We start from the raw sequence: 23,961 nt of genomic DNA, 5'->3' as shown, positions 1-23,961 counted from the left end.
AACTTGAAACTAAACCTGTAAATAAGTTACTTGCTTGTCAGAATAAAGGACAAGTCTTTTCAAAGGAAGATGAAAAAGCCAGGCATACAACCTGAAATCCACACCTTCTAATAAAAAATTACTAGACATGTAAAACATGTCCTGTAACTAAGAAAAAAAGTACCTAAAAATAGATCCAGATATTACATAGATAATGGAACTTTCAAATAAGAACTTTTTTTTCTTTTATTTATTTCTTTTTTTTTTTTTTTAAAGAGGCCTATGTTGCCCAGGCTGGCCTCAAACTTCTGGGCTCCAGTGATTCTCCTGCCTCAGCCTCCTGAGTGGCTGTGACTACAGGTACACGCCACCACACCCAGCTCAGAAAAGAACTTTAAGGTGTCTCTTATAAATATTCTCAAGAGCTTTAAGTAAAGCTTGAAAATGATAAGAAAAGAAAAATGATACAAAGAAGAACCACATAAAAATTCCAGAGATAAAAGACACGGAAAAGTCAATAGGATTAGCTGCAAACTAAAAAGTCAGAAGAAAAGATGAGTGAACTTAAGGACAGCAATAGAAATTCTAAACTTAACCACAAAGAGAAAAAGACTGGAAAATAAAAACAATAACAAAAACAGATCCTCAGTAACTTCTGTGGCAATATTAAGCAGTATGTATACTTGGAGGTTCCAGAAGTAGGAAAGAGAAAAAACACAAAAAATACCTGAAGAAATAATGACCAAAAATTTCCCCAAATTGACAAAAATGATAAACTCTCAGATCCAAGATGGTCAACGAATGCCGAGCAAGATAAACATAAATCCCATGTGAAGGTACGTCAGAACCAAACTGCTGAAAAACCAGGGATAAAATCGTAAAAGCACCTAGAGGAAAAATATGCAATTAGGCACAGAAGAGCAAGGATAAGAATTACTACAGACTTCTCATCAGAAACTATGCAGGTCAAAAGACAGTGGGATGGCATCTTACAAGGTCTAAAAAGAAAAAAAAAACCTGCTAACCTAGAATTCTACATACTGTAAACATGTTGTATATTCAGCAAAAATAAGCTTTAATAATGAAGATGAGGCTGAGCATGGTGGCTCATGCCTGTAATCCTAGCACTGTGGGAGGCCAAGGCAGGCAGATCACTTGAGGCCATGAGTTCAAGACCAGCCAGGCCAACATGGTGAGGCCCTGTCTCTACTAAAAATACAAGAACTGGCCAGGCGCAGTGGCTCACTCCTGTCATTCCAGCACTTTGGGAAGCTGAGGTGAGCGGATCACTTGACATCAGGAGTTTGAGACCAGCCTGACCAACATGGCGAAACCCCTGTCTACTAAAATTACAAAAATTAGTTGGGTGTGGTGGCGCATGTCTATAATCCCAGCTACTCAGGAGGCTGAGGCAGGGGAATTGCTTGAGCCTGGGAGGCGGAGGTTGGAGTGAGCCGAGATTTTGTCACTGCACTCCAGCCTGAATGACAGAGTGAGACTATCTCTCAAAAAAAAAAAAAAAAAAAAAATAGCTGGGTGTGGTGGTGCATGCCTGTAGTCCCAGCTACTTTGGAGGCTGAGGCATGAGAATCACTTAAACCTGGGAGGAGGAGGTTGCAGTGAGCTGTGATTGCAAAACTGTACTCCAGCCTGGGCGACAGAGCAAGATTCTGTCTCAAAAAAAAAAAAAAAAAAAAGATGTAATAATTTTGAAATCAATAAAAGCTGCAAGAATCTGTAGCTAGTACACCTGCACCCCAAAATTAAAATTTCTGCCCTTCAAAAGATACCTAAGAAAATGCAAAAACAAGGCACAGAATAGTAAAAAAAATATTTGAAATACATCTATGGTGTATGACACAGCTCATTTCCAACTAGGATATTTACAGAACTCTTAAAACACAGTAACAATAAGACAAATATCCAAAGTCTGAAGGATGGAGAAAACATCTGAAGAGATACTTTACAAAGATATACAAATAGCCTATATATCAAAGGATTAATAGGTCAGATCCTATGTATCAAGTAGCCTGTATAACCTCAGTCATCAGAGAAATGCAAAAATCGAAAAAGTTGATTATACCGTGGATATAAAATAATTGGAACTCTCATGGGCTGCTGATGGAAATGTGAAATAGTGTGCCCAGTTTGGAAACTGTTCTATTTCTTATAGAATGAAATGCACATTTATCATAAACCCCAGAAAGTTCGCTTGTAAGTTTCTACCCAAGAGAAACGAAAATATGTCCACACAAAAGACGGTGCTCAAATATGCTTCCCCAACATTCTCGTTTTGCTAAATTACTAACAACAGGAGACAGTATGTGTGAGTGTGTGTGACAGAATATACAACATTATCTCTCCATAATAAGTTCCACCTAGAGAGCCCTTTGTGCTTTATTCTAAAAACTCACCTACGATTTACAACATAATTTACTAGAAAATGGGTTTTGAACGTACTTACAACCTGGATAATTCTTATATATGCAGCAGTGGGAATTTAGTTAACAGCAAAGGCTCAAGGCTGGCAGTAATTACGGATTCTAGATTCAAGATTTTTGGTGCTGGAAGGACTCACTGGAGGAGACTCTCAGCCATCCACCAATCTTTGATCTCCCCTTCTTCTTCTTTTTTTTTTTTTTTTTACTTTAGACAAAGTGTCAGAGTGGCTGGAATGCAAAGTTGCCCAGGCTGGAATGCAATGGTGCCATCTCAGCTCACTGCCACCTCTGCTTCCTGGGTTCAAGTGATTCTCCTGCCTCAGCCTCCCAAGTAGCTGGGACTGCAAACGTGCACCACCACACCTGGCTATTTTTTGTATTTTTAGTAGAGATGGGGTTTCACCATGCTAACCAGGATGGTCTCGATCTCCTGACCTCGTGATCCGCCCGCTTCGGCCTCCCAAAGTGCTGGGATTACAGGTGTGAGCCACCGAGCCTGGCCCTCCCCTTCTTCTAGTAACAGAACTTCGGTTTTGCCTGGGCACATGACCCCTTACCTAAAGACTATTTTCAGCCTTTCTTGCAGCTTGGTGTGGCCAAGTGACTAAACCCTAGGCAGTGGGATGTGAGTGGACACACTGTCTTCCAGATGATGCATCGTAAAAGGAATACTACAGAGCTCTCCAGCCTCTCCCTCTTCCAGATAGCTGGAAGACAGCAATGGGAAAACGCTTCCTAGACTTGGTTGAGGAAGGTGGAGCCAATCCACAGCGCTGGCTCACATATCTCCAAAGTGTTCCACCACCCTGAAATAAACAGGGATCCCATTCCAGCCACCGTACCTTTGCCTTGCTTTGTTAATGCAGCTGAGCCTACAGCCTGACTGACAGACTTACCAAAACCTTTCATTTTACAGAGAAGAAAATAGAGCCACAGATGTTCAATGAATTCCCTTACGTTACACAGGTTATTGGCAAAGCAACAATTTGAAACCAATTCTTCCAATTCAAGACTCTTCCTAAGTTCACACACTGACCAGGGATATGTCTACGTATCAGGCAACTTCTGGGACCCTGGAGGAGACTTAGCTACTCATTCTTTATAGAACACTAAAATTAAGCCATTTGACTTCCAGTTCTTTTTTTTTTTTTTAAATGTGGGTAAATAGAAAAGGCATTTTATTTTTAAATTTTAGAATATTTAGTTGACAAATACAAATTATATATATTCAAGGTATACAACATGATCATTTGTTATAAGGAGACGTTGTGTACTGAATTCCAAATCCAAATAATTAACACAACCATCACTACCCATAGTTACTGTGTGTGTACATGTGTGAGGGTGGTGAGTGGACACTTGAAATCTGCTCTCATAAAATTTCAAGTAAACACTGCAGTATTACTAACTACAGTCACCATGCTAAATGTACATTCCATCCCCAGCACTCCTTCCTCTTGCATAAATGAAGCTCTGTACCCTTTGAGTAACATCTCCCCATGCCCCTCACACTCCCAGGCCCCAGCTTCTATGAGTCCGACTTCTGTAGATTCCACATGTAAATGAGATCACGTGGTATTCATCATCTTGTGTCTGGCTTATTTCACTTAACCTAATGTCCACCAGGTGCATGCACAGAGTCACAAATGGCAAGGTTTCCCCTTGTTTTTTAAGGACTAAATAGAATTCCATTGTGTATATTTTCTTTATTTTTTAAGAGACAGGTCTTACTCTGTTATCCACGCTGGAGTGCAGTGGTGCAATCACAGCTCATTGCAGCTTTGAACACCATGGCTCAAGTGATCCTCCTGCCTCAGCCTCCTGAGAAGTTGGGATTATGGGCGCGAGCCACTATATACCACATTCTCTGTCCTCTCACCTGTCGATGGGCGCTTAGGTTGATTCCCTATCTGGGCTACTGTGAAGAATTCTGCAGTGAACATAGAGTGCAGGCATCTCTCTGAGATCCTGATTTCAATTCCTTTGGATACATACCCAGAATGGGGGACTGTTAGATCATATGGCAGCTCTATTTTTAACTTTTTAGGGCACCTCCATAATGTTTTCCATAATGGCTGTACTAATTCACATTCCAACCAACAGTGTACAGGGGTCCCTTTCTCCACACCCTCACCAACTCTTGCTGTCTCCAGAGTTTTTGGTTAATAGCCATGATATCTCATTGTGGTTTTGATTTGCATTTCCCTGATAATTAGCGCTGTTTCTAGTTCTTTGATTTAAACATAAATCTTTCTGAGAGAAATATAATTAGTCATTTTCTATGGTAGAGAGAAATACAACATAAGACAAAGAGGCCAGAACTAAGGCAAACAGGACCTGTGTTCTGGCACTGGCTCTGCAGTGTACTGGCTGCATTACCTAGGGTGAACATGCCCATGGGAATCTGCCTGGACCTCTGCTGAGCCACAGTGCACTGAAATTATCCATTTGCAGGTCTGCCTTCCCTTGTCTAGGCCATCTGTCCTGGTCTGGGCTGGCGGATGGGCACCACGCCCTCCTTTGTGTCACGAGGAGAGAGGATGTCTGGGACATGGCAGGCTTGCTGGTGAACGCACAAGTCATTCGGATCTGTTTCCTCATCATAAAAGGAGAAACTGGACTGAATCAGAGACCTTTCAGTTTTTTTAAGGAACACGTGCTTTCCATTCCTTGAAAGCTTTGAGCTTGCCGCAAGGTATTCAGTACTCTTAGCCCTACTCACGACATGTCATATGCTCACCCCAGCCCTTTTGTCAACCAAAGTGAAACACCTCTGCCCATTTCCAAATGTACCTAAGACCCTTGGACTCCAGCACCCAGTTCGGAAGCAATAGGTTAAGTCTTTCCTGTGGCAGCCTTCAGATTTCTTCTGAGTTACAGTCAGAGGGAGAAGGAAATGGCAAGCATCAGAGGGTTTGAAAGACAGTGCTAAAGGCCAGACCCACAATGTTAAAGGAATTGCACAGCAGAGAGGACAAACAAGAGAAGGGAAGAAACATGGAGAAGAACACGAAAGCCATCTTGGGGGTACAGGGTACAGAGACAAGACCAGGGAGTGGGAGAACAGGTAAGGATTCAGCGACAAATAAATCTAATCCTACAATCCAAATACCCCTGACATCAAAGTCCGGAATTGGTATTCATTAAAAAGATCCTGCAAAGGTTAAATTATGATCAGTATATTCTGCCTAAGAGGGTAGAGAAGGATGCCTAGACCAAAGCCTGGTCAAGAGTAAGCACACAACAAATACAGTAAATGAATATTAGTAAATTAGTCAATGAATATTCTGGAAAGACTGCCATGTAAAATACCCAAAGTATGGATGTCTATAGGCTTACACTTCAGTTATCTGAAAAAATTAATTGGCTTCATTTCTCTAGCATGTCACTTTTCTTTTCCTAGAGAATTCATCCCTCCTAGGTCTCAGGCATCTATCAATTCAACAAAAATAGTCACAGTCATACAACTGGCTTATTGGCTTACCCGCCTGTGTTCAGGAGTGGGTAAGTGGCTGCACTAAAGGGGGCTGTAGGTCCTTCTTTCAGTTCAGGAAAACAGACGCGCACAGGACCTGAGGCCAGTAAGCTGGGAGGTGGGGAGCCCCGCCACGTACAGTGCCATATGGAAACTACTAATCCTGTCCCACAATTTGGTTGCAATAAACTAAAACTGACATGCATATGATTTAATCTGATACATATGTATACATATATTTATAAAAAATTTTATCATACTATGCATGCTACATGTTATCGTCTGTCCTGATTTTCAAATTTAACAGTATGAGATGAACCTCATTAAGTATTGTTTTATATCTTTTTTAAAAATAGATTTTACAATTTATATTATTACTCACCAATGATCAGAGGAAGATTTTATTATTCAGAGCACTTTTAGGTTTGCTGCAAAATTAACAGGGTATAGAGATCTTCCATATACTGCCTGTCCCCCCAACACACAGTCTTGCCCATTAGCAACACACCTCGCCAGAGTGGTCCACCTATTGCAACTGATGAATCTACACGGACACGGACACATCATTGTCACCCGAAGTCCACAGCTTACATGAGGGTAGACTTTTGGTGTGGTACATTCCATGGGCTTGGTAAAATAAATAACAACATGTACGCAGCATTAAAGTATCACACAGAATAGTTTCATTGCCTCAAAATCCTCTATGTTCCGCCTGTTCATCCCTTCTTCATTTTAAAAACTGACGTCAATATTCCATTGTAAAGATGAGGTGAGTCATATGGATTCAAGTTGCACATGTTGATGTGCATTTTAAAATTTACTTAAATATGTTTGTACTGATTTTGGTCTTATCTGGGCTGCCTTAGAGAGACTATTTTCCCACACTTCAACAAACAGTAAATCATGATTGATAGATGGAAATGGAAATGACTGAGTGTGATGGCAGCAGGAGGCAGACAAATCTCAGGCAGACAAATTCTAGGCAGACAGGACGGTCCCCGGTGAAACCTGACTGTCGAGCTCCAGAGTTTAAAGCCTGGCTGCAAGTCCCGGATAAACCCATGGAAGGGACTGAGACCCTCTTGCCCCATGTGGCGCACTTTTATCTGACTGATTGCCCCTCTTCACCTATTTTACATACACCCACCCTTCCCCAGTTGGTTTTTTTCCACTACCGTTCCCACCTTTGAGTGGTGACTTCGTTTTAGCCTTCTTTTCTGCATGCTCACAATCAGCATGCGCCCCTCCATTCTGAGCCCAAAAAAGCCCCTGAGTCAGCCACATCAGGAGAGAGACCACCTGACTTCCGGTGGGGGACCACTCTCGCCTCCCCTCTGGGCTGAGAGCTGTTTTGTGCTCAATAAATCTCTCGTCCGCCCTCCTCACACTCTGGTTGTCAGCATAATCTCGTTCTCTTGGAGGCAGGACAGGAACTCAGGACTCCGCGGAATGCAGGTACCAGGACAGCAGTAACCCTGTAACCCTCCATCCCCCACTCCCTTCGGCTGCCCCACTCAACGGGAAGCAATGGTCTGTTAATGTGCTCGTTGGAGCTGTTAAGATGTCCGTTAGTCCGGCTGCAGACGCGGGTCGAAAAGAGCCGTGTGCACGCTCCAACATCCCTTCTGGGGCTTCGGGGTCGCGGGCGTCGCTGTTTGGGCGCCACGGTGTTCCCCTCGCCTGGAGGCGAGAGTCCACTGTGGGAGTCACTTGTCACATGCCTGGTCCAGCTACAAGCCTCGCGTGGAGCCTACTCCTGTGCTGGCGGTTGGAGAAGCCCCAGGACCCCTGCACTCGGTTGCTCGCACAACCCTCCTGCTGAGGGCTGAGAGCACAGTCACCGAGGCCACGGGATATGCCAAAGCGCAAGCCAGGGCGGCCCGGCAGGCCTAGTGGGCGAACCTGGGCCAAGAGGCCTGGGTAGGGGCATCGCCGACCGCGGAGGTCTCCGGCTGGCAAAGCGGCACCGAAAAAGATCCTGCGTTGTCTTTCATTAGCAGTGAGATCGAATATTTTTATATTACTATTTAGCTTAACATTTACATATTTCTGTGATTTGTTACTTTTTGGGTCACGCATATTTTTCTTATTCAACCTATAAAAATTCTACATCAGGCACGTTACATGTTACAGGAATGTATTTTTCCCTATTTTAAAGAAAGAAATGGATTTATCATTTACGGGAGTTCAAATGTCAGATGGATTACAGGACATGGAGAACTAACTGAGAGAATTACCATAGAACTGTCTGCCTTGCTGGTATTTATTTCTGCATCTCTGAGTAGCAGTCCATTAAATACATTCTGTTGGGGAAACCAACAGACCCTAATTACCCAGGCACAGAGGAACACAGCCGCTCCCAATCGGATGTTAGGAACTACTGAAAACAAGGCTTTCCCCGTCCCTTGAGGGGCACCACGCGTGTCTCACAGAGGCAGAGGGGAGGCGCGCCCCGCGGAGGCAGGAGACCCGGGCTCACCTGGATGTTGTCGAACCTGAGGCCCGGCATGGTAAGGTTCTCCTTGTCCACGAACACGGCGCCGCGCTGCTGGGCGGCCACGGCCCGCAGGACTCCACGCGTGGCCTCGCCGGGGAGCCAGGCGTCGTTCCTCCGGTCCATCTCGCTCATGCTCAGGGCGGTGGCGAAGGGGTCGTCACTCCCCGCAAACACTGCCTGGATGTGCGCGAACGGCTCTGGCGACGCCGGGGGCGCAGCGGCCTGGGGCCCTCGCATGGCCGCGGGTTCGGGGCGCCCCTCGGTCCCGGGCACAGAGAGGGGAGGCGGGCTGGCGGGAGCCGGGGAGCCCGCGCCGGGGTTGCTGACGGAAACGAAGGCGGAGGTGGTGAAGGAGTCGAAGAAGTCCGAGGCCAAGGAGTGGCTGGCGGCCGCGTCTCCGAAGAACGTGCTGAGGCTGGGGCTGGGCTGCACCGCCTGGGGCGGCGTCCTGGCCGGGGCCTCGCTGGCGCCGCCGAAGCTGGGCGACTTCACCATCTGCGGCTCGAAGCCGTCCCGGGGGGCCGGGGGCGCGCGCTGACTGAAGATGGTGCACACGGGGACCGGCTCCGCAGCGGGAGGCTCCTGCTCCGGGCGCGCGGCTTCGCTGCCGGGGGCCTCGCGGGCCGCATCCTGCCTCGGGGCCCCTCTGCTCCTGGGGGCCGCGTCCTCGGGGGTGTCCTCGGGCGCACAGTCGCCGTCGACCTCGCCAGCGGGACTCGGGGTGCCCGCGGGCTCCGGGCCCGGGTCGCCTTCCGCTCCGGGCTCAGCTTCTTCCCGCGCTCGGCCCAGGTCGCCCGCGTCGCCCTCGCTGTTGTTGGGGGAGTCGGAGATGAGGACGCTCTCCATCATGTGCTCGTTCAGCTTGTCCGCGAGAGGACTCGAGCCTTCCGACGCGGTCTCGTTCTCTTCGGATCCAAACTCATCTCCGCCAAGATCGATGGTTTCCTCTTGGAACAGCAACCCCTGCTCCTCCGGAGGCGCGAGCTGAGGGGGGTGTGGGGCCTCCGGGGCCGGGGTCTCCTCGCCGCCGCCAGCGTCCTCCATGCCCCTGAAAGCAAAGACAGAAAGAAGGCCCCTCAGTGTGATCTTCGTTTACCTTAACCGAAAAATGCCTATTGCTTATAGACTCAAATGACTCAGACTTCCATGTCTCCAGCTTCTTATCCATGTGCTTTTGATTATGGTAAAATACACATAAAATTTACCACTTTAAGTTCAGCAGTGTTAAGTGCATCTACATTTCTGTGCAACCAATCTCCAGAACACTTTTCATGTTGCAAAACTAATATCCTATCCCCATTAAACATCCCCCCGTATATCCATCTCCCCCTGCCCAGAACATCCACCATTCCACTATAAAGTAAGTGGAATCACCTAATACTCGTCTTCTTCTCACTGGCTGGTTTCACTTAGCATGAAGTCCTCAAGGGCTATTTACACTACAGTTTGGTCTGTTTCCTTCCTTTTAATGGATGAAAAATACCTAGGGTATGCGTACACTACATTTGGTTTATCCAGCTATCTGCTGATGAACATGTGGGTTGCTCCCATCTTTTAGCTATTGTGGATACTCCTGCAATCAACGTGGGTGTACAAAGATCTCTCTGAGACCCTGCTTTCAATCACTTTGGGTATATACCTAGAAATAACTGCTGGATTATATGGTAATTCTATTTTTAATTTTTTTTGAGGCACCAAAAATCTGTTTTTCATAGTGGCTGAATCATTTGTCATTCCCACCAACAGTGGACAAGCGTTCCAATTCACATCCTTGCCAACACTTGTTATTTTGTTTTTATTTTATTTCATAGTAGCCATTCCAATAGGTGTGAGGTTCCAGCCATATAAACACTATTTTATTCTGAGACTCAGCTAAGTCCCTCCTCTTCCATGAAGCTCTCCCAAGACTCTTCAATTTATAATAGTCTCTTCACTCTTCCCCATGCTGTCCGCCCCGCTGCCCCAGCTCATATTATCTTCCTAACTCTGGAAATCTGAGACAGTGAGAATGACATGAAAAACTTACACAGTAAGAAAACAACAGCACGCTCACTAAGCACTGATGGCTGAAGCTGACAACACAACTAGCTAACATTTATCGGCACACACTATGCCCCTGGCTGTATACACATATGCCTATGTGATTCTCAGAACACCCCTCCGAGATAGCTGCTAGCACTGTCTTCGTTTCACAGATGAGGGCACTGAGGCCTTGGGAGGCTGTGTTAGCCAAAATCACATAGCCAGTGAGTGGGGAAACCAGGACCAGCCGAAGCTGGCATGTTGAGGGGCCACTAGCCGGTAGAGGCCACAGAATGAAACAAAGAGCTCGAACTGTAAAAAAGTATTTGTTCCTTTCCTTGAAAAACTTTTACTTTATGTAGTTTTACTCTCATAGTGAACAAATTCAAGTTAAGGAAATCTAAGAGACTATGATAAAAGATAAGGGATTTTTTTCAGAATAAAACAACATGTACCTTTTTTACTTAAAAAATGACACTTAGCTGATCTCTAGATAAGACTACCCTTTTCTCACTGTTAGCACTTCCATCACAGTATTCCCAATGAGTCGGCCTTCCCAAAGCATTATTTTAAAGTAGTTAATCCAAGTTATACATTTGAAGAAGTTTCCGGTTCAGCCTGGTCAGTTACTAATTCCCTTATGCATTCATCCAATAATTGTTAAGTGCAAATGAATAAAAAAATCCAATGAAAAGGAGTAAAACCTTTGTTTCCTGCCATGTTTCACCGCGAGCCCAAAGAACAAACTGCCCTAGAACCCCAAAGAGGGAAGCCCCCTGGGCATGCTAAGGCTGCTCCTTCAGGTCCCACCTGCACAGGGGTAGAGGCTGGGCACAAGGAGCAAACAAGCAGCCTGAGGCAGTGCCCTCTGGAGTCTCCCAGCAGGACCTGAAGGCACTACCGTGGTCTGCATATTTTATTTTAGAAATAAGAATTTATTTCCATATAAGCTAATGATGAGAGAAAGGGATTTTCCCTCCCTCTCATCTCCCCTCAGCCCTAACAAGATTCTAGGTTCTAAAGCTAATTCTGATTCAATCTCACAGATTTAAAAAGTTATATTGCCTTTGTGAAGAAACTTTTTTTAAGAAACAATTCTTACTATTATGAAGATGAAGCTGCTTTAAACCTCTAAGATTTAGGGAAATCTGTTTATCAGAGATATAACAACAAAGAACATCGCCTAGAAAAAATTACCAAAATAATAAAAATTAAGGTAAAATGCTTCTAAATTATAAAGTTTAAAAACTTTATAAAATGTAAATTAAAAAGAAATGATAAAATAGGAATGTCCAAAATGTTCATTAATACCTGCAGACCACTTATGAGAAGAGAATAAAAAAATAAATTTTATTCTTAAGTAAATACCAAAGTAATAAAAAGCTCTAATAATTTACAGCAGGGATGATCACTTTTGCTTTCACACAAATAAAATCTAGATGCAGGAAAATGCTTGTAAGGATCTGAGGGTTTCTTCTCCAGAAAATCAAGAGGAATGCTCAAATAAAAATGATACAAAACATGATTTAGATGACGCTTTTATGAATGGGAAGACACATATTATAAAGTTACATCTATATAAATTATATACATTAGATTTTGTTACGAGGGACATATAATTTTTAGCAAAATAGCTTCTTCACTTCAAGGGTTTCCGTACTCTAATCTTATTCCAATGTAAGGTTCAAATGTAAAGCAGACAGTAGTAGTAACCATGTGTATATGACCAGATAGTTCTATAACCATAAAAAAAGTACAACTAGTAGTTAAGTCTTCCCACAAAGAAAATATAGGGTCCAGATGGTTTACCAGTGAAGTCTACCAAAGATCCGTACAGATAATTCCTACAGTACAAAAATTCTTGCAGAGAAGAAAAAGGACACATGACCCAATTCACTTTATAAGGCTAACATAATCTTGAGACCAAAATATGGCAAGGCCATACTAAAAAGGAAACTATCATCTCACTCATGAACATACCTGCAAAAATCTTGAAATATTAGCTAACTGAATCAGCAAAGTATTTATCTTCACACCAAACTCAGGTTATCCCAGAAATGTACTGTTGGTTTAATGCTAGGAAAACTTTTTACGCAATTCAACACACTGATAGATTAAATAATAAAAAGTACATGACTATCTCAATAGATGCACAAGAAAGTATCTAATAAAATTCAGCATCTGCTCAAGATAAAACCTGTCAGCAAACCAGCAACAGAACGCAACCTCCTCAATGTAATCAAGGGTATTTACCAAAAACCTAAAGGAAACCTCAAATGAACGGTGAAACGTTTAAAGCTTCCTCTTTAAAAGTAGAAAAAAGATAAAGAGGTCCTCTTCAACATTTTTATGCTACCTAATACTAGAGGCCTCAGGCAGGATTAAGACACGAAAAATAACTAAAAGCTACAATACAAACTGAAAAGAAAAAAATATAAACCTTCATTCTTCGTGTATGATTATTTATGTAGAATACATCAAAAATCTATGGTATAAAGACTGAACTATTGGGCCGGGCACGGTGGTTCACGCCTGTAATCCTAGCAATTTGGGAGGCCGAGGAGGGTGGATCACCTGAGGTCAGAAGTTCAAGACCAGCCTGGTCAACATGGTGAAACACTGTCTCTACTAAATATACAAAAATTAGCCGGCCCTGGTGGCGGGTGCCTGTAATCCCAGCTACTCGGGAGACTGAGGCAGGAAAATTGCTTGAACCCGGGAGGCGGAGGTTGCAGCGAGTCGAGATCGTGCCGTTGTGCTCCAGCCTGGGCAACAACAGCAAAACTTCATCTCAAAAAACAAAACAAAACAGAAAACAAGACTGAACTATCACAAGGGAATATGTAGCACACATTAAGGGAAGAGATGATTTCCCTCAAGTGATGTGTCAACAAATCATGCATCTAGGAAAAAACAAACTTGGAATCTTGCCTCACCTCAGACACAGTATCAATCTCAGGGACATTAAAAACTTAACTGTGAAGGCCGGCTGCGGTGGCTCACGCCTGTAATCCCAGCACTTTCGGAGGCTGTAGCGGGCAGATCACCAGGTCAGGAGTTCAAGACGGGCCTGGCCAACATGGTAAAACCCCATCTCTACTAAAAATACAAAAATTAGCCAGGTGTGGTGATGGGTACCTGTAATCCCAGCTACTCTGCTACTCAGGAGGCTGAGGCAGCAGAATCACTTGAACCCAGGAGGTAGAGGTTGCAGTGAGCCGAGATCGTGGCACGACACTTCGGCCTGGGTGACAGAGCAAGACTCCATCTCAGGGGAGAAAAAAATTAACTGTGAAAGGCAAAACTTCAAAACTTTCAAAAGAAAATATAAGATAATAAACTAGGCATAATAAATAAGTACAAACCATAAAGGGTAAATGGATACATTTGCTATATTACAGTGGAAAGTTCTATCATGAAAAACCTAAAAAAAGTGAAACAAATGTATCATTAAGAATCTATAAAAAGGGAAACAAATGTAACTGAGAAAGGATTAACACGAAGAATACATACAGAATTCCTACAAATTAATAATAGGATACTAAATGATCCATAAGGAAAATAAGCAACAGGGCTGAAAGGGGTGTACCTTTGAACATCCCTGTTGAGAAACCACTTGGTATTATCTAGCAAAGTTTAAAAAGCACATATCTTATCACTTCAATAACTATACATTTTTATTTTTCCCAGAACAATTTTTCACCCATGGTTTAAGTTATTACTATTATTTTATTAGTATTGTTATTTTCTGAGACATAGTCTTGCTCTGTCACCTTGGTGGGAGTGCAATGGGACGATGGTGGCTTACTACAGCCTTGACCTTCTGGGCTCAAGCCCATCCTCCTGCCTCAGCCTCTGGAGTAGCCGGGACTACAGGTGTGCGCCACCACACTCAGCTAGTTTTGTATTTTTCGTAGAGATGGGGGCTCAATATGTTGGCCAGGCTGGTCTCAAACTTCTGGGCTCAAGTGATCCTCCTGCCTTGGCCTGCCAAAGTGCTGAGATTACAGGCGTGAGCCACTGTGCTTAGCCTCAGTAAAATCATTAAGTGTCTCCTTTCACTCTTAAAGGAGTCTTGGTTGAGACAATAAATATGCGGTGATAGTACCTAGGACCTAGCAATTCCATTGCTAGATACATACCATGGAGGAATACCTGTACATGAGCAGTGTAAGCTATGATGCTGACTTTCATAAATAACAAATCAAAATACTTTTCTTCTAAGTCCTAAAAGAAAAAGCAGGCTGGACACAGTGGCTCATGCCTGTAATCCCAGCACTTTGGGAGGGCAAGGCAGGCACATCACAAGGTCAGGAGATCGAGACCATCCTGGCTAACATGGTGAAACGCCGTCTCTACTAAAATACAAAAAATTAGCCAGGCGTGGTGGCGGGCGCCTGTAGACCCAGCTACCTGGGAGGCTGAGGCAGGAGAATCGCTTGAACCCAGGAGAAGAGGTTGCAGTGAGCTGAGATCGTGCCACTGCACTCCAGCCTGGCGACAGAACAAGACTCCATCTCAAAAAAAAAAAAAAAAAAAGAAAAAAAAAGTGGAAATAAACACTGCTTGTAGACACAGTAATAAGTAAATAAGTAGACTGTGGTATACTAAAACATAAAATATTCTTTTTTTTTTTTTTTTTTTTGAGGCGGAGTCTCGCTCTGTCGCCCAGGCTGGAGTGCAGTGGCCGGATCGCAGCTCACTGCAAGCTCCGCCTCCCGGGTTCCCGCCATTCTCCTGCCTCAGCCTCCCGAGTAGCTGGGACTACAGGTGCCTGCCACCTCGCCCGGCTAGTTTTTTGTATTTCTTAGCAGAGACGGGGTTTCGCAGTGTTAGCCAGGATGGTCTGGATCTCCTGACCTCGTGATCCGCCTGTCTCAGCCTCCCAAAGTGCTGGGATTACAGGCTTGAGCCACCGCGCCCGGCCTAAAACATAAAATATTAAAACAGCAGTAAAAATCAGTGGTGAACTGTTCCATATCTAACATATAAATTATGTTTGGATCTCGCAAATACAATTTTGCACAAAGAATGAGTAGAAAAATTAACAGCACGACTCTGTATATTCAAAAACATGTTAATGAAACAAAAGTGCTGAATCCAAACACTTTTTTTGTGTTAGGAACACAAACACATTTGGTCAAACTACAAAGAAAAGTCAGGATATAGTAACAGCCACTTTAGTGAGGGAGGGGTGGAAGGTGATGGCAGGAGAGCTTGACTGGGGAGGGACACGCAAGCGTTTCAACGCATAGGGAAATGGTGCCCATCTTATGCTGGTAATGGAAGACTGGGTTGACTGGATCTTTAAGTATCACATGTGTGTTACAGGTAGTCTTTTTATTTCATAATTAAAAATGGAAAAACACAAGTATCTGTTCTTGATTTGTATGTGATAGAAATCATCTTTACTCCCTCCTATCATTGGCTTTATTTTTATTAAACCATAAATAGGATTTTAAGCTTACATAAGCTTATAGAAGCTTTGCATCACAGTGCAGCAAAGAAATCTGACTTTCTCCTTGTCCAGCTGAGGGCTTTGCACAAGAATGTGCTTAATTAATTGTTTAAATTTTTTAAAATATTAAATTTAAGTAATTCTGTATTTGAGAAATAAAAAGTTCCTAAGAACATTTAAAACTTGGTTTCTCAGGTTCATTTTCTGGACAGACACTCTGTGAATACAAATCTTTTACCAAATTGCAGTCATGTAAAATTTGTTTCCATAAGGGCACTAGGGTGTGTAGTGGAAATTTAGGTAGCATGTATTAATAGAAGTCTCCATGTAATGAACACTCACTGCAGATCAAGCATTTTACCTGTATTAATACTCATCATAAACTTATGAAGCATTATTATTACCTCCATCACATAGCAGAGGCCAACTGACTTGCCTAACATCACACTGACAGTACCTGATGGTGACAGGCTACCCACACAGGGTTTTCTGCCAAGACTCTTTTCCCTGTGCTGGTCACCTCTCAGCGCCTCTTGCAAGGTTGCTAGGCAGGGGTGGGCAGAAAGAGCTCTGAATACAGGGTCTCAACAACTGTGTTGACTTTTAGCTTCAGGACCAAGTGAAGTAACCTCTGAAAATCTTGATCTTTTAGATGAGGTTGGTAAATCAGAATAAAGAGGATTAAACAGTGGCACCCATGCACAGGCATCTTTTAAAGTGTGAAGAGCTGCATAGATAGAAGCATAGTAATTCATTTTAAGGATAAAGCAGACTGGCAACACCCAGTTTAGTAACCGTGAAGCTCCAGTCAGAAATCACAAAATGTAAGAACTGAATGAGTAACACTGTGTAATATTTCATTTGCATTTTCCCTGTCCCTCTCCCACCCCAATCCCACGACAGGGGCCTGGCTCGTTATCTACCACTATGTTCTGAATTTGCGAAAAGTGTTTGAATCCCAAGACACCATATCTTCAAATAGCCATAAAAAAGGTACAAACCCTAGGTCCAAGAAAAATTTTCCGTGGGGCTAAACTCTTTTCAAGAGTGAAAAAATGACACATTAAAACACATCTTTGACCCTAACGCTTTCTGTTGAATAAACGCTTTTTCGGTCTTCATAGTAAATATACTCTACAATTAGTATGTGTAGCAACAGCGGACATTTACACAGTGACTCAAATGCTTTTACACTGCATTGCAGCCTCACAATGCTGAGTTTGGCAGGCAGGTCATTAGTAACCTCTTTCCGCAGGAGGGTGAACTAAGCCTAAGAGAAGTTAAGGAAGCCCCTTAACAGAACAAGACTCCACCTCGGGAAAAAAAAAAAAAAAAAAAAAGAAAGAAAAAAAAAGTGGAAATAAACACTGCCTGTAGACACAGTAATAAGTAGACTGTGGTACACTAAAACATAAAATATTAAAATAGCCGTAAAAATCAGTGGTGAACTGTTCCATATCTAACATATAAATTATGTTTGGATCTCGCAAATACGATTTTGCACAAAGAATGCGTAGAAAAATAAACAGCATGACTCTGTATATTCAAAAACATGTTAATGAAACAAAAGTGTTGAATCTAAACACTTTTTTGTTTTTGGCAGGCAGGTCATTAGTAACCACTTTCCGCTGGGGGGCCAGGCTGGCACCGAGCCTGGAGCTGGGGGTCTCGGGGTCTCGGGGACGCCTGGACGCGCGCCAGCGGGTAGCTTCCCACCCGCTTCGCACCAGCTTCCCCTCCCTGTAACCTCCGCGGGCTGCAGAGACGCTTCCAGCCCTCTGCAGACGTGGAGAGCGAGGGCCGCGGCGGCGTGGAGCCTGGCACAAGGCCCGCGGAGCACAGACGCCCTCGGGTGGCAGGCGACCCCGCGCCCGGACCCCACGCCCACTCTAGCATCGGCCCCAGAGAAGGTCCCCGGGCTGAGGCCGAGGCCGGCGTGCTCCCTCCCCGAGGAGGCTCTACACGGTCCCATCCCCTCTTGACTGCCGAGGCCCTGATCCTCACCTGCCACCCGCCCACTGGGGCTGGGGGAAGGGGGTCACCTGCGGCCGAGACCAGGGTCCGGGAAGAAGGCGACAGAAGCCGGGAATCGGAGAGGAACCAGCAGCCCGGGCAGCCCTGTACGCCTGCGCGTGCCGGGCCGCGGCACGCCTACTTCCGCGCATGCCTGGTGCAGGAACCCGGGGCCACGGTCGCAGGCCGGAAATGGGGTTCGTTTCCGGTTCGTCTGCTGCTAGCGGGGCTGGAGGCCAAGGTGTGAACGCGTTCAGGCAACCCCGAGCCGGTAGTTGAGGGAAACGGACCCTGTACTTGGAAATGGGAACGGAGACTACACTCCGTCTAGCTTGATTCTGTCACTCAGAGGCAACAGGCAAGCCTGTGGCAGATGCGGCGGGTGAAAGGGAGTCCCTTAGGCTATTTTTATTGGCCAGCATAGCCTAGAAATCAGTGTTTCTAGGGATTTGTCTTTGGGTTTATCTGTATTTTGTAAGTTTCTTACCATGCAGCTGCAGTAGTTGTATAATAAAATTGGTGATAAAGATATCAGTGATAGGTGGGTGGATTTAATCCCGAAGTATGAAGGCCCTGTTAGCTCCGCAATATCGGCAAACGGAGCGGTTGAAAAGGATGATTCTCATGTCTGGGCCATTGCTTACTTGCTTTCTTACTTTTCTTACTTTTTCTTTCTTTCCTTTTTTTTTTAGACCGAGTCGCCCAGGCTGGAGTGCAGTGGGGCGATCTCGGTTCACTGCAACCTCCCCCTCCCAGGTTCAAGCGATTCTCCTGCCTCAGCCTCCCGAGTGGCTGGTATTACAGGCGCGTGCCACCACGCCCAGCTAAATTTTGTATTTTTTTGTAGTGACGGGGTTTCACTGTGTTGGCCAGGCAGGTCTTGAACTCCTGACCTTGTTATCCACCCGCCTCGGCGGGATCCCAAAGTGCTGGGATCACAAGCGTGAGCCACCGCGCCCGGCCTGCTTGATTTCTAATGTAATCTCTAAAATCTCATCCACTCAACAGATATTCATCCAGCCTTAACTCCATACCACGTGCCGTGCTCAACTGAGCAAAACCAGACCCAACCATTTCCGTCACGGAGATCAATAAAGGGTAGCGGGGAAAGCTAATCACAGAAATTGAGGAAAGGTGCGGGGTCCTGGAAGCCCCGGTGGAAACAGGCTAGCGGTGTGGTTCAGCTATGATGTATTTTGGAGTCCTTGCAATGCCATTTCTGCTGGCCCAAGGCCAGGGCAGGGACTTTGGGCGGGATGCGTAAGAGGGGCGGTCTCTCCACCAGAAGTCTTCATTTTTTGGAGACCTCTAGGAACCCCAGGGCCTTCCCCTCCGACTCCCATTCGGAGGCATATGCTGGTCCAGGACCACCAGTGGTGCGGTGCCGGCTTTCATGATAGCCCCATCCTTGGTAGGGCTTCCTTTGCCACACAGTGCTGGGCACCTGCAGAAATATATTTGGCATGGCCCTGACTTAGAGCACCTGGGGCCGAACCTAAGGGAGTCAGACAGCTCAGGTGCCCATCCTGGCTACCCAATGGACCAATGCGCGCTGCGACTGTGTTACTCAACTTTGCAGCGTCTCATCTGTAAAATGGAAGTGTTACAGCTTATTCATAGGGTTGGATGAAGCTTCTTACGGCACTGCGTGTGAAGCGCTGACCCAGCGCTCAGGAACGCCAAGTACAGTACAAATGACAATACATGGTGGCGCCCAACTACGGCGCGAGCGATTCTTAGATGCGGTGGCTAGCTAAGGCTAATCGCCGCCAGCTCCCGACGGTCTGCGCCCAGAGCCAGCCTCCGCAGTCCGCTCCGCCCACCACCTTATTTTCTCTTGGCCGGGTTCTCGCTTCCAGTAGCCAGCGCACTGAGAGCCCGGATGTGAGCCCAAGTGGGCATGCGCAAAAGCCAGCGCCGCTGCCATTGGTCACTGGTGAGGAACAGATTGATGACACATCCGAAAAATAGGAAGTGGCCACTACGGAAGCTGTTCTGGTCCAGAAAGGCTGCCAGTTTGGAGTCGTTTGCTGCGCGGAGGGAATGAATGGGCGCTGGGAACACGCCAGCGAGGTGGGGACGCGCCGGCCGTAGCGAGGGCCTTAGCGTGTGAGTGGCCGGGGTCTGGTCGCTTACCCGCAGCATGGAGGACGATGCACCAGTGATCTACGGGCTGGAGTTCCAGGTGGGTCACTCGGAGGGCGGCAGGTGCTGCTCGGCCTGGCTGCTGACAGCATGAGCGGTCCCATGGTGACTTCGGTTTGCAGATCTCCCACCAGCCCTGCAAGGACCCGTGTCTAGTTCCCATTTTGCAGAGGAGTAAACTGAGGCTTCAGGAGGTTAAACGGTTGTACTGGATAACAGGGTTGGCACAGCCGGCCTGCCTCCTTCCCCTTCACATCCTGTCTCGAACATGACTTCTGACCTGGAAGTTCTCACTCACTTTGGTGGACTCATTTGCTTACACGCCTACCTTTTCCTCTAGAATTTGAGTTCCTGAAGGTAGGGACTGACTGTATGTTGTTTAAAAAAAAAATCGTTTGATTTTGAAACAATTTAAAGTATTTAGAAGAGTTGCAAAGATACATAGAAAGTTCTTTACCCTCCACCCAGCTTCCCTTAATGTTACCACTTTACATATCCATGATACATTTATCAAAGCTTAGAAATTAACATTGGTACACTAATATTAAGTGTACCACTAATATTAAGTATTACTTAATAATTAATAAGTATTAAGTAACTGTCTTCGGATTTAACTGTTTTCACACTAGTGGGGGCCTATTTTTTATCTTGTAGTTTCCAGTGCCTATTCATGACTGTCACATAGTGGGTGTTTAACAAATGACTATCAACTGAATGAGCCCCCAGAGCATAAGCAATGCACATGGCAGTTCAGGACAGCAAGAGAGCTGACGTGGATAGAGCAAATGCGTCAGGGGAAGTGAGGTAGGGGATGAGAAGAGCAGGGGAGGAAGATGACCATTGTGTAGGGCCTGTTAGAGCCCTGTACTGGTTTTCATCTATTCAAGTAGTTTTTGAGAATGTATTATGCCTAAAGCACTGAGGGACAGATAAAGAGATAGAAACACAGTTCACTGCCACATGAAATACTTGATACATAATTTTGTGCAGCAATATGTGTTAAGATATAAATGATGTCTTTTTTTTTTTTTTTTTTTGAGATGGAGTCTTGCTCTGTTGCCCAAGCTAGAGTGCGGTGGTGCGATCTCGGCTCACTGCAAGCTCTACCTCCCAGGTTCAAGTGATTCTCCTGTCTCAACCTCCTGAGTAGCTGGGATTACAGGCATCCACCACTACACCCAATTAATTTTTGTATTTTTAGTAGATAACGGGGTTTCACCTCTTGGCCTGGCTGGTCTTGAACTCCTGACCTTGTGATCTGCCCACCTCGGCCTCCCAAAGTGTTGGGATCACAGGCATGAGCCACTGCACCTAGCCCATGTCTGCTTTTAAGTAGGTTACAGTCAGAGAGGCAGCAGCGTTAGTGAAATAATATATGCTACCCAGACACCTAAGTTTTAAATCTTGACTCTAGCACTTATTAACTATGTGACCTTGGGCCTCAGTTTCCTTGCCAATAAAATAAGCATCTCCCCCCCCGCCACCCAGTGACTGTTATGAAATTAAATGAGTTAATACACTTAACTGAAGCACTTAGAACAGTGCCTGGCACATAATATGTTCAATAAATGTTGTTCTAATTGTTATAATGAGAGAAAATTCCTTTTTTTTTTCTTTGTAGAAACAGGGTTTTGCCATGTTGCCCAGGCTGGTCTCACACTCCTGAGCTTGAGCGATCTGCCTGCCTCAGCCTCCCAAAGTGCTGGGATTACAGTCATGAGCCAGCGCACCCTGCCTAAGACAAAATTCTTACAAATAAATTTTGTACAGGGCAGCAGCTAAGTGTCCTGTGTAATAAACTAGGCTCTAGGATTTGACCAGTGGCTGTATCACGTTCACAAGGCTGATGGCTTAACTACTAGTGATTTAGCTCTGGACTGTGTGTCACTCTGCTTAGCACTGTACAAATATTTCGTTTAATTCTCAGCAATCATTATTGGTAGGTGTTATTGTTCCTGTTTTACAGATGAAGAAACAGGCTCAGAGAGAACACTTACCTGTCCAAGGCCACTTAACTAGTAAATGATAGACCTTGGATTCTGACCTAGTTAGGCTTTTAACCCAAACTGACCTCAAAGCCCCTTTCCTGCTAAGTTCTGCCGCTTTCTCCTTAACTAGATATACATAGGGTTACTTGGGAAGAGACCACATGGGCAGACAGAAGGTTCCAGAATCTTGTACTGCCTGAAGGTGCATACTCTGCCAGTGCTACTTAATATAACTTCTTGATCTCCTTAAGAAATCTCTCAAAAAACCCAGAGGATTTTATCTTCAGTATCTTTGTGTCTTTGAGGTTAACTGAAATGTCATTTTCTGAGATTTGAAAAATGAATGAAATCGATTCTCCTAAGGGAGTCAAATATATTATTGGATTTTCTTCTTTATCTTAAAAGAAGTAGCTGACTTTTGCTGCTTGGATTTTATTGGATAGTACCATGGACCAAGACTTTCTTGAGTTTGAAGAACCATCATTGCAGTAAACAAGAAAAGAACTGAGAACAATAGTTTTTTTTTTTTTTTTTTCCTTGTCAGTGACATTCAAATCCCATGGAAAATACTTTACATGAAAAGATAGAGATCTGATTATTGACCACTGAGTGAAGGTAATGAGACTTGAAAGGTAAAGGGCAGTACTACAACTGCAAATAAAAGAAGACCAACATAGAGGGTGATTAAGATCGCAAAATGCCAAGCAAATTCATCGTAATGATTCTGGATTTTTTCATAATTATATTTGAAATGCATGAAATTTCAAATGATATTTGAAATGTTTTTGCACACTTTTAGTTTACTGGTCAGTAGAAATCCATTTTCTCAAAATGAGTTTAATGAATACTTGTCAGTTAACAAAACAGTAGTTCTTTGTGACTATCTCAAAGTATATACAAACAGTATGACTTCTCTCCTGCAATCATGTTTCTTTGAACTTTTGACATTAATAGACCTTCTTTAGTTGTGTGGGTCAAATCTCCATGTGGCAAACATGCCTAGTGATGGGAAGAGTGAACCACTAGGCAGCGGTGGCTTTGCCCATGTGTAGGTCTGGGGGCCAGCACAGATGGACCAGCGGCCAGCAGGGCCTGCAGTTGTGGGCAGAGTGAGGGCTGCGTCTGTCAATTCCCATTTGAGCCCACTGCTGCCAAGTGAGCTGGGCGAGACCAGAAAGGATGGCCAGGGTGGGAAGGTGGGTGACAGTGATGACTTGGGCTTGTTTCAAGTCGCTTACCCTTAGGTTTACCACCAAAACCAGTAAGCAAGCAGGGCAGGTTGTAAGCCACACAAGGGTATGAGTGCCTCCTTTCTGTTCTGGGAGATTCTCCTGGAGTCCTGAGATCAGTGCAGTCAGGTCACAGGGCAAAGAGACCAAGGGCTTTTGGCTTTTTGTGCCATCAGGCTGAGGGACAGATGGACCAGGCCAGCGCTCAGGGTCTGCCTGTTGCCAAGTGAGGAAAGAGTTTTGAAATGGAGGATAGAGGTTGAATTTTCTTTTCTTTTTTATTTTTTTGAGACGGAGTCTCTCTCTATCACCCAGGCTGGAGTGCAGTGGCGCGATCTTGGTTCACTGCAAGCTCCACCTCCCAGGTTCACGCCATTCTCCTGCCTCAGCCTCCTGAGTAGCTGGGACTACAGGTGCCTGCCACCATGCCCGGCTAATATTTTGTATTTTTAGTAGAGATGGGGTTTCAGTGTGTTAGCCAGGATGGTCTCGATCTCCTGAGCTTGTGATCCACCTGCCTCGGCCTCCCAAAGTGCTGGGATTACAGGCGTGAGCCACCGCGCCCGGCCTAGAGATTAAATTTTCAAATGCTTTTTTATATTCATGGAACTGATAATTTGGTCTTAGGATTTTTCTCTTTTGATCTCTTTGGTCAGTTACGTTAATAGCTTTTTAAATATTGGCCTAGCCTTTGCATCCTTAGAAAGAATTCCA

The 23,961-nt window shown here is 44.9% G+C and overlaps 2 protein-coding genes across 4 annotated transcripts in view; one reads left to right on the top strand and one right to left on the bottom strand.

Moving 5' to 3' along the window:
* Window positions 1–18,060, bottom strand: part of TRAPPC12 (trafficking protein particle complex subunit 12) — a 105,547-nt gene extending 87,487 nt beyond the window's left edge. The window contains exons 1-2 of one of the 2 annotated variants that reach the window (XM_007971610.3): window positions 17,877–18,060; window positions 8,375–9,440 (exon numbers count right to left, since the gene is read on the bottom strand). In XM_007971610.3, coding sequence (XP_007969801.3) covers window positions 8,375–9,440; window positions 17,877–18,037 — 1,227 coding nt within the window. In that variant the 5' untranslated portion in view covers window positions 18,038–18,060. The remainder of the gene's footprint in view (window positions 1–8,374; window positions 9,441–17,876) is intronic. The other variant, XM_007971612.3, reaches the window with a different exon arrangement.
* A 1,798-nt stretch (window positions 18,061–19,858) lies between these two features.
* Window positions 19,859–23,961, top strand: part of EIPR1 (EARP complex and GARP complex interacting protein 1) — a 176,196-nt gene continuing 172,093 nt past the window's right edge. For both annotated transcript variants that reach the window (XM_038006508.2, XM_007971618.3), the window contains exon 1: window positions 19,859–20,070. In XM_038006508.2, coding sequence (XP_037862436.1) covers window positions 20,029–20,070 — 42 coding nt within the window. In that variant the 5' untranslated portion in view covers window positions 19,859–20,028. The remainder of the gene's footprint in view (window positions 20,071–23,961) is intronic.

Source organism: Chlorocebus sabaeus, chromosome 14 (assembly GCF_047675955.1).
Source record: "Chlorocebus sabaeus isolate Y175 chromosome 14, mChlSab1.0.hap1, whole genome shotgun sequence".
Classification (NCBI taxonomy): Eukaryota; Metazoa; Chordata; class Mammalia; order Primates; family Cercopithecidae; genus Chlorocebus; species Chlorocebus sabaeus.
This window is presented reverse-complemented; position numbering and strand designations above follow the sequence as displayed.